We start from the raw sequence: 11,036 nt of genomic DNA on the forward strand, positions 1-11,036 counted from the left end.
TAAAATCCTAAACACATTAGGGGCACATTGGGTAGGAGAAAGTCTATGAGCAATAAGGTAGTTCCTAGTCACTCTACCCGTAGGGATTCTCATCCCTCCCTCTATAAAGGCAATCATCGAGATTACTACTTCTCCCTCTTACCTCAAGGCATGCCATTCCTTCCAACGACAATACCTAATGGAAACCCTAGGCAGAATCTTGTAGCAGGCTTTAAAGCTCTCTATACCCTTGGGGGTGTCTACTAAACTAGCAAATCTTCCCATTTGAAAAATAATTGAAGGTGTTAGGGAGACGAGGTGAAATTAGAAAGGCCGAGGAAGAAAAGGCTCTGAATTTAAAAAAGAAATGCTAAGGGAAACTTACGGAAGAGAAGAAGGGCTCCTCGGACTAGTTCTTAAGAGTTGAAGATGCAAAAAGTGGAACAATCAAAATCTTCAGATAATATATATATGAGAAGGAAAAGTAAGCGGGAGAATTCCTGCCCAAAACCCCATAAAACTATCTACCGTAGGATCTCCATCACATCATAGAACGTGGGGGACAGGATGTCATGTGAAATAAATGTTGAAGTGTCCTAGAGGCCGAAGCATCAGGAGCGTGCTTCTTGGCAGTGGAAAAGACACCTGCACAGAAAGAGATGACATAAGAATAGGGAAGAATAATTACTGGAAGATCGAAATCCCCCTTCTTCTTTTTTGAGGAGCAAAAGAGTGAAATTTTTAGGAGCCATTGTAGGGATAAATGGCCCAAGAATTGGTATTGGGCCATGTTCGAGAACATTAAATCGTCCGAGGACAGGTTGATACTAACGAAGGCATACAAGTGAGTGATCCAGGGAAGAAGTCTGGTCAGAAGGGATTGGAAGTGTAGTCTAAGGAGAAACATCTCTTCGGCTAAGCAAAGAAGAGGTCCAAGGTTCGATCATTTGTCAAGAACAAGGCAACGAGCAATCATGCTGGCAATGATAAGCATTAGATAGGGATAAGACAAAAGAGAGCTGGGAAATATTTGGAAAGAAAACTGCTACCACTTTATTGAATGCTCTGCAGTTAACTCCTTGGCCGCATTAATGTGGAGGTGATACCTGAACAGTACCATTCAGCCTTATAGCTACCCACAAAGACTTCAAGAAGTGCTGATGGGACAAGTTTCGAAGCCAGTAACTTGATCTACATGTGGAAGGCTGAGATGGAGTGAAGAAAGGGAATATAAAGAAGAAAAATCCCATTACAAGGGGATCATCAAATAATCTGTAGAAAAATCACTGTACATTCAAGAACTGTAATTGTGTTTAAATCTAAGAGAAATATATAAGAACTACTTTCCTTGGACTTTGCTGAGGAGGATTTTCCTTGCACTAAACTGTTTATTTATACTTTCAAGCAACGTTTAGCCTACTGTGATTGTCGTCCAACTCATTGGAGTTCAGTTTTTAAACTACTCTTTACAAATTCATTGTTTTGGGCTCTTTGAACCTTTGTCCATTTTACTTGGGCTTTGGGGAGCAAAACATGCCCTTATAAATATAATTGTCAGAATTTAAAAAAAAAAAAAAATTTAAAAACCGAATTTCAGCTCGTCATCTATTTGCTATGTGCCTATGCAAGTAATCTATTTCTATATAATACTAAAAACTGAAGCGTAACATTTATTGTTGCTATGCTCACATTAAGCCACATCAGTGACCATGTCATTACTTTCTTTTTAGTAATAAACTAAATTATTTTATTTCCATTCTTGTTCACTTCAGCTTCCATAACACCCCTAACTCCCCCTCTCTCCATTCCTTTCAACTTCCCATGCTCTTTAATTCCTTAGACTCTTTCTCTCCTCCTATCATGGCTCTTCATCTTCTCATTGAATCCAACCAATTCATACCTGTTTAGTTGCCACCACCATCCTTATAAAATCAAAGAGATTAAATCAAAGAGATGATATATAAACCGTTATACGCCCTCTATTTGTCTTAAACGGAAGATGAATGGTTTTAAATTTAGCTCCTGCCAAAAAAGAGCTCATTTCAAAGCAATAATCCTATATTCTTGGGTGGGTATATCACTTTGTTCCTTAAAATCATATGGTATGTCAAGTCTGATTTATATACTAGAGTATTATGTGTTTTTATTTTTTTATTTTTATGTCTCTTTTACTATGATTTGCTGTCAAGCAAAATGGTTTGCTCTCTATTTCAATGCTAAATGTAATCCCAAAATTTGCAATTCTATGTTTCCACGTGTTTGATAAAATGACTATGAAAAGGATTTAAAAAAAAAAAAATGAAGATGGTCATGTAGATGAATAAATAGGAAGAACAAATATTGAAGAATACTATTATGTTAGTAAACTTCATTCATAAATGGGTTTTCAACCCTATGAAAAATTCCTAAGGTGTGTTTCATTGGACTTATTGTAGTAATGAATAGAGTAAAAAGAATATTAGGCGACAATAATTTTAATTCATTATCCTCTTCTCCGTTAACATGTTCTAGCAGTTCGTTTTTTTCCCCCTTTACCACCTGGATTTCAGAATTTGAAATAAAGAATAAAGATTTGCATAACGTATACTTCATATTGGGGTGCGTCGCACCAAAAAAATAACAAGGCATGTAATATACTTATATTACAAATAATTTTTATTTTCATTATCCACATCATCTTTGTCAAAACAGAATAAACTATCTAAAAATTTTGTAACTCTAATAATAATAATAATAATAATAATAATAATAAAATTCCTGTCTAAAACGGTTCATCAAATATAGAAGCCATCAAACACAATAAGAATGACTCTTTGCTTGCCTAGGTAAACGTATGAATATATGAGTATGTTCTCTATTTTTTTAATTACTTTAAATTACAATCAATTGTCTTCTCTTCCATTATATTAGAAAAAAGAATTAGCTCGAAAAAAAAAAAAGAATTGAGGTTTTAATTATTTTTTTATTACTTAGTATCAATAAATCACAATAATCATTCAAATAATAGTTACATTCTTACTCATCTAGATATATATGAACAAATCAACATACTATAACATAGAGTCCACAAATATAGGAGTAATATTCAAGTCTGATTTATATATTAAAGTATTACGTGTTTTTATTTTTTATTTTTATGTCTCTTTTACTATGATTTGCTGTCAAGCAAAGTGGGTTGCTCTCTATTTTGATGCTAAATGAAACATAAGATTTGCACCCGAAAAATGACAAGTCAAATAATATACTTATATTACAAATAATCTTTACTTTCATTATCCACATCATCTTTGTCTAAACAGAATACACTCTCTAAAAATTTTGTGACTCTAACACATAATAATAATAATAATAATAATAATAATAATAATCAATTTCCTATCTAAAACGATTCACCGAATATAGAAGTCATCAAACACTATAAGAATGACTCTTTGTTTGCCTAGGTAATACAAACATATGAATACTTTAAATTACAATCAATTGTCTTCTACTCCATTATATTAGGAAAAAGAATTTAGTTTTTAATTTTTTTTTATTACTTAGTATCAATAAATCACAATAATCATTCAAATAATAGTTACATTTTTACTCATCTAGATATATATGAACAAATCAACATACCATAACATGGAGTCCACAAGTATAAGAGTAATATTCAATTGCACAAAAATTTACACTAAGATTTGTCTTCTTTTCATTTTCTACATTTTTTTATGTCAATTTAAATTCATTGTTTTGTTTTTGTTAAACCATGTTTACTCTACACTATTTAATTATGAAGTTTCTAGGGCATGTCATATATATGATGGCTGATTTAAATGATTTCTAGACAAATCTTTTTTGAATAATTTAATAAGTTAACGTTATACATCTTTGGTTATTTTTTTTTGAGTAATGGTAGTTTATTAACTTATTTGGTAAGAATTTTCTTTTGGTGATTCACAAAATGATCCTTAACGAACTATTATTATAAATTTTTTACTTTAAAATAACTTTAACCATAAAATGATCATTAAAAATATTCTCAAGCTTGCTGATGCCCACAAAATATTGTTTTTTGTTTTTTCCTAAATGTTTCTTGATTGTATTTTTTTTTTTTTTTCCTTCTTTGGATAAAGTATAATTTTTGTGATAGAATTTGGTTGTTTTTTAAGTTTTTGCCACTTGCAACAACCTTCATTGTTTTATCTGGAATAGAAGGAGAAGAAAAAAACGTATGGGCTTGCAGCTTGTGGTTGTGGGTAAGGTTGTAACGTATTAATCAAGCAAATCTTAAAAATTAGAAATAATTTCTTAATGCAATCTTCGCTGGTGATTACGTGGCTGTAGGTAAAAAGTAGACATGATCCTGAAAGTGGCCCCTTTTTTTTTTTTTTCCTTTTCTTTTGGATGAGTAACTCAGAAAGTCAAGGTTATCCATGTGGAAAAAATTATTATCTACTTAGTCCTAATCCAAGTTGTAGTGTTGTACTACAACTCCGACTCTTGCCGACCAGAGCCACCATTATCTTTATGTTCCACCTCGTTTCACCACGTATCAGCAACTTGCTCTATGATGACATGGCAAGACACCTGTTGACCATGAGCTTGTGGATAAAGCTGAATTGAATTACGTGGTTAGTTGGTTGGCTTACGTGTTAAAAGGTACGTGGTGAAACAGAGTGCCACGAATCAAAATGGCAGAACAACTACAAGTGTAAAAAAAAACACTTGGATCTCTGCCGTTGGACGAGGAAACAAGAAATTTATTTGTGACTGATTTTGGATAAGCTTAATGTCCCTTCAAGAAACACATACTCTACGTAAAAACAAATTTTAGATTGTGATGGCTGCACTCTCTTTCAATTTTAGAGCATTATAAACGCATTCCTATTCAAGAGGTAATTTGCTTTCATTTGGAGTCGTTTTGCAGAGAGGCTTTTCTTATGAGGAAAAGTAAAGGTGGACATTTGAACCTTACATTTGGTTTGGTTCTTAATGGGAGCTTAAGAGGCTTCCATATGGGCCATTATCATTACAAAAGAGACTTCCAAATAGACCAGTTATGCATTTTTCCCCACATTTTACTGTTAGGCAATAATCCCCATCAATGAGAGCACAGAGCTTCAATGAATGCTTCGACTTTATCTTTGAGCAGTGTAACAAGAAACCAAAAAAAAAAAAAAAACAAAACGAAGGACAAAAATGGCTAAATTTTGTTAACAAACATCAAACCACCACCTCCATGAATGTTTAGCTCCATTCACAGGGTTGGTTGCTACTGTAAAAACAAACAATTATGAAATTTTTGGCGAGATGCGGAACACTTTGGTTCTAATAAGAAATGTGGTATGGGGATCCTCAAAAATAAACTAGCAATGCTACTTTTATTCTGTATATTCGAAAGACAAAAGTCCTCTAAATGAATAGAGACCATGGAGGATATGTCAGTACTCAGTACGGATTAGGCCAATTAGATATTATAGATCACTGGTAACAATGGCCATTATTGTTGAAAAAATTTCATTTCAGCTTTTTCATCTACACCATGTTCTTAGCTCGGAATTGGTGGATAGGATATACGTAGTCTGCAACAGCCAACAATACTACTTTCATTCTGTATATTCGAAGGACAAAAGTCCTCCAAATGAATGGAGACTATGGAGGATATGTCAGTACTCGGTACGGATTAGGCCAATTAGATATTATAGATCACTGGTAACAATGACCATTATTGTTGAAGAAATTTCATTTCAGCTTTTTCATCTTCACCATGTTCTTAGCTCGGAATTGGTGGATAGGATATACATAGTCAGCAACAGCCAACAATACTACTTTCATTTTGTATATTCGAAGGACAAAAGTCCTCTAAATGAATGGAGACCATAGAAGATATGTCAGTACTCAGTACGGATTAGGCCAATTAGATATTATAGATCACTGGTAACAATGGCCATTATTGTTGAAAAATTTTCATTTCAGCTTTTTCATCTTCACCATGTTCTTAGCTCGGAATTGATGGATAGGATATACATAATCTGTAACAGCCAACAATACTACTTTCATTCTGTATATTCGAAGGACAAAAGTCCTCCAAATGAATGGAGACCACGGAGGATATGTCAGTACTCAGTACGGATTAGGCCAATTAGATATTATAGATCCCTGGTAACAATGGCCATTATTATTGAAGAAATTTCATTTCAGCTTTTTCATCTTCACCATGTTCTTAGCTCGAAATTGGTGGATAGGATAGACATAGTTAGCAACAGCCAACAATGGTCAACAAAGAATTCACTAAAAATAATGGATGAAAAATTTTGTAACTCTAGGCTTCCTGTTCAAGAGTTCTTTATTTTTAGGCAAAGCAATGCCTTGAACTTATCACAAACAGTATAGTTTTGATTCCCAGGAAAAAATTGTAAACTAACACCAATCCTCAAACAATTTTGTTAGTTAGCAACATTTCTAAACTATTTAGGAAACTAATATCTCGAGTTTGAAAAAGTCAATTTCACTGTAGCAACTCGAGTCTAAGAGACTCGAGTTTCATGTTGAACTCGATTATTAAAGAATCGATTTTCCCAACTAGAGAAGCCAAACTCAACGAAGGAGGACTAGAACCAAAGAAGACAAGAACAAAAACGAAGAACTACCAAAGAAGACAAGAACAAAAACAATGAAGAAATAAAAATAACTAAGCAAGTCAGGCAACAAACCTAGCAACGGCAACAGAGACAAAGGGTGAAGAAATTAGCTCAAATTTAATGTGGGTGCTCTTAATTGGCTCATATTTGGGTCTGGTTTTCTTCTTCTTTCTTTTCTCCTTCTTCTACCATGGGGGTCTAATTGGTCTAGAGAAAGATGAGCCTGGTTGGTCTAGAGAATGAAGACTGGTTTGGATAATGAAGAGTGAAGGAAGAACAGTCAAGTCAAAGAAAAGAAAGGAAATCGAGTGTGTAAAACTCGAATTTCATAAATCTCGAGTCTCTTAGACTCAATTTACTACAGTGAACTCAAGTTTAATATACTTGAGATGTTAATTTGCTAATATGTTTTGAAAACCTATTAACTAACGAAATTTTTTATAAAATAGTGTTATTTTCCAAAAAATATCTCTGATTCCCATCCAGTTTCACCAAATCCAATGAGGCATACATCCCATTTTATTCTTAGGCAACAACTTTGCTATGGAGACAATTTTTTCTACGATGATAAATTGTGAATAATAAACCATCACTTTAACATAAATCCACCATTGACATCACTTTTATTTTTCATCACTGGCAATTTGTAAGCTAAGTACGAGTTTTCTTTGTGGGTGGTATGACGAAAAGGCCGGTCCCAAACAAACCAGCCCCATTATGACTGCTATTGACCAATCAATAGCCTAGTCTCTCTACAAATTTTAAGCCAGGCATTTCAATGCATTACAGCCAGTTTTATTCGTATGCTTTTCATAAGGTGAAGATGTCAAATAGAACCATCTCAAACATACATGTAAAATGATTACCAAACAATGGTTGAGCCTAACAAATGAAAGAAAATTACAAAAATGGAATTTAAAATTAACCTTGGAATTCCATGAGCGGATATCGTGATAAAAAATCTACCTAGATTCATATGAAAAGAATGTATGTAATGGAGTCTTCACAATGTGTTGCTTACTGGACAAAGCTATTTACGCCATCACCTGTTACTCAGCACTAACACACCCAAGTTCAAGTTTAGCTTCTGGTCCCCTCTGGTGTCTGTCTGAACCCAACCAATGAATGCACAATGATATCAGCAAGAACCATCACCAAGTAGACCAGTTTTAGCAATGTGCAATTCGTGTCGAGCTTTATTTTCTTGAGAGAAAAGGCTTGACTGTTTCTACAACTACCTGTTTTGCATGAAAACAAAGAAACAAACTATTGAGATCCGGAGAAATGTCAAATGGGTTTCTACATTTGTTATGTGGAAATCACTCTGTTCACACCCTTGATAAAGGAAATTCCAATTGAAGCACATTACTGGATCGTATAGGAAGCCCTGTATGACAAAATCATACAGACTCTAAACTTCATGCTCACATTGTGACATTGTGACATTGTGAGGTAGAAGGGCAAAGCCATTTGGTTAGTGGTTCTGGCTATGGAGGTCTTACCATCTTTCCCAATAAACAATATTGGTTGTCTCAGGCTATTTCTTTTTTTCTTTTTTCTCTTTCCCAAGAATACTAATCAGCACTTCCTACTGCTTTATATAGCAGATTACTAGTGTTCTTACCCTCCCATCATAGGATAATGACGCAAAGATCCAAGGCTCACGAACACTCCAAGCAAGGCCTTTAAATCAAGTGGAAACTGATCAGCTTTAGTTATTAGATAAAATGCATAGAAAAACCAAAAGGATGCAGTGGTTACCATAAACACTGTCTTCGTAGTCACTATATGAATTAAGTAATGGATTCAACCGCCGAGTAGGTGAATCAACCAGGCTGCCAAAAACACAAACATTGATGATATCAGCAGACTCCAAAGAATGAAATAATAAGTCAAAGAACAACAGAAGAAAACAACCTTTCAGATGTAAAATCATCACTGCTAGATGGAGAAGCCAACCACAAGTTGACGTTTGAGTCTGTACCAGCACTCTGCAATAGGATACATTTTATAAAAAAAAAAAAAAAAAAAATAAATAACTAAAGTACCTGAAAAACATGATGACAGGTTTCATACTTTCAGTGATTCAGTCAGTCAGTCACCAGATATTCAGAGAAATAGTGGTCTTACAATATTGGAATATACAGCACAGATGAGGCAACAGTTGCACGACTTAGACCTAAAACCTTTTTATAAGCCAAAACAAGACTTTACAAAGGCTTGAACGTAAAATGCATGCTATTGTATCCGTTCAGGATTTTAAAGGCTTGAATACATATGTATGCATGTGTGCATATGAGTGAGAGAGAGAGAGAGAGCGAGAGAGAGTACCAAGATCAGCCGATCATATTCAGGGTTACACTTGACAGCCCATGTCCTGGTGATTTTTTTACACAGGTCAAAATTAGGCAGCTATGTATGTGAAAATATATAAATTCTGCTTTAACAAAGGATATGGCCAGTTAAAAACACCAAAAAGTGCACAAAAATAGTAACGCAAAACACTTTAAATGCATGTATACAGAATGGTTCATCAAGCAGAAACATGGTTGACAAAGATCAGAACTGCAACAGTGCTCAATATATATACCAGTGTGTATGTCCAGGAAGTTCTTGGATGGGAACCTTTGGTTTTCTAAGATCCCATATGTTTATCCCAGATTCATCTTCTGCAGTGACCTGCAATAATTGTAAACTATTTATTATGTTGCAGTAAAGATATTTCTTATTTTTATGCTACTTATAACAAAATTAAAAAAAAAAAAAAAAAAAAAGAAAAAAAAAAAAAAAAAAAAAGAAAAGGATATTTCTTATGCTATGCGAAACAATGTGAACATTCTATCTACCACACGCAATGTAACATACAATAGATACATATATCTTTGTGAGGACAGACACCCACTAGGCTCAAGCTGCCAAAGAAACTAGACATATGTAAAAATCGTACAAATTTATCTTTTAAAAAAGAATTATATCACACAGAAGAGCACGCTTAATACAAAGTTACATTCTTACAAGTATATGCTTTTTCTTGGGGTTGTAATCAATATTGCGGACATGGCCACGCTCAATTGAATTTGTCTTCCTGCAATTAACAATGCCATCAAGCAACAGCAAGATTTTGTGTGAGTTGTCACATGAAATTAGCAGTTCTACAAAACACCTTTGCTACCTTTTTGTAAATCAAGAAGTCATTCACAATTTAAAGCAATGTATTAATGATGTGCAAGAAGTATAACATACTTCATTGTCCGTAGATCCCAAACTTGGATGGCTGATTCATAAGTTGCAGCAACAGCATTCATATCATGTGGATCCCATGCTCCTCCAGATAAGTTGTGCAACATGCCAACCGACTCTTTTGATTGCACCTAGATTTGCAAGAAGGCCTAAATGAGAATCAGCACGAGAATTAAAGAGTAAAATAGTTACACCATACAGTTACTCCACAACTACAATGATTAATTGCATGGTATGAAAAACATTTATGATAATTTTAAACAAGAAAATAGAACTCCCCTTTTAGATAGTTCAATAGTTACAACAATGGGAGAGGGGAGATTTGAACCCTGGACGTCTCCATTGGAAATTCTAGGAGATGTCAGTTGAGTTACAAGGCTCTTGGCTATATTGCCAACTAAGAGTTTAAGAGGTTATATTTGTACGCAGCAATAAATTATATCAGACAATCAGTATAAATTGAAGCAGTATAAATTGAAGAAATTTGACATACGTCAAGAAAGTAGAAAGCGAGCGATATCTTCCAAGCCATTTGACCAACAAGTGGCCCAATCAGAAGCATAATCACTACAAAGTACAGACATACTTGGCCCAATTTTGATACCTTACATGCTGTGTTTTCTTAATTTTGGAAAATTCTTGATTGGGCATAGAATTTGAGTTCTAATCTTATTACCTTACATTTTGTTGATTAGTATGAGATTTGGTAGGTAATCTTTAAGTTGTTAAGGTCTTAAAAAGGTCTAGTCAACCAAAGACTAAGGAGGAAAAATAGGATTACAAATTCACATATTCATAACTAAAACGAAAATGAAATTATTTTGTTCTTTTTTTTTTGTGTGTGTAAATTACACATGCAGGTTGGGACTTAAAACACATGAAACACATGACCTGACCCTCCACCCCATTATTAAGGAAGAAGGAGGTGCCATTTGGGCCTAAAGCTTGGAATGTGTTGTTGTTGTTGTACATGCATTAGGTCATCATACTTGGGTCTTGGGAACGGGAGAACCCTACTAACTCTACAAATCCATAGCAACCGGACAATGAAGAAAGAGATGGTCAACCGATTCACCATTACACTTGCACATGTAGCACCAATCCAATATCCAAACCTTCCTTTTTCGTAAATTGTCAATTGTTAAGCATTTCCCCAAAGCAACAATCCAAACAAAGAAAGCTCTCGAGAAT

General features: G+C 34.2%; 1 protein-coding gene across 1 annotated transcript in view; it reads right to left on the reverse strand.

The window, feature by feature from the left end:
• Window positions 1-7,378: 7,378 nt before the first annotated feature.
• Window positions 7,379-11,036, reverse strand: part of LOC111999986 (WD repeat-containing protein DWA2) — a gene marked incomplete in the record, with an annotated part of 11,011 nt that continues 7,353 nt past the window's right edge. Inside the window, 8 exon segments of the mRNA XM_065777882.1 lie at window positions 7,379-7,843; window positions 8,230-8,288; window positions 8,367-8,440; window positions 8,523-8,596; window positions 8,937-8,982; window positions 9,196-9,284; window positions 9,621-9,690; window positions 9,849-9,973. Coding sequence (XP_065633954.1) covers window positions 7,802-7,843; window positions 8,230-8,288; window positions 8,367-8,440; window positions 8,523-8,596; window positions 8,937-8,982; window positions 9,196-9,284; window positions 9,621-9,690; window positions 9,849-9,973 — 579 coding nt within the window.

Source organism: Quercus suber, unplaced genomic scaffold (genome assembly GCF_002906115.3).
Source record: "Quercus suber isolate HL8 unplaced genomic scaffold, Cork oak 2.0 scaffold_166, whole genome shotgun sequence".
NCBI lineage: Eukaryota > Viridiplantae > Streptophyta > Magnoliopsida > Fagales > Fagaceae > Quercus > Quercus suber.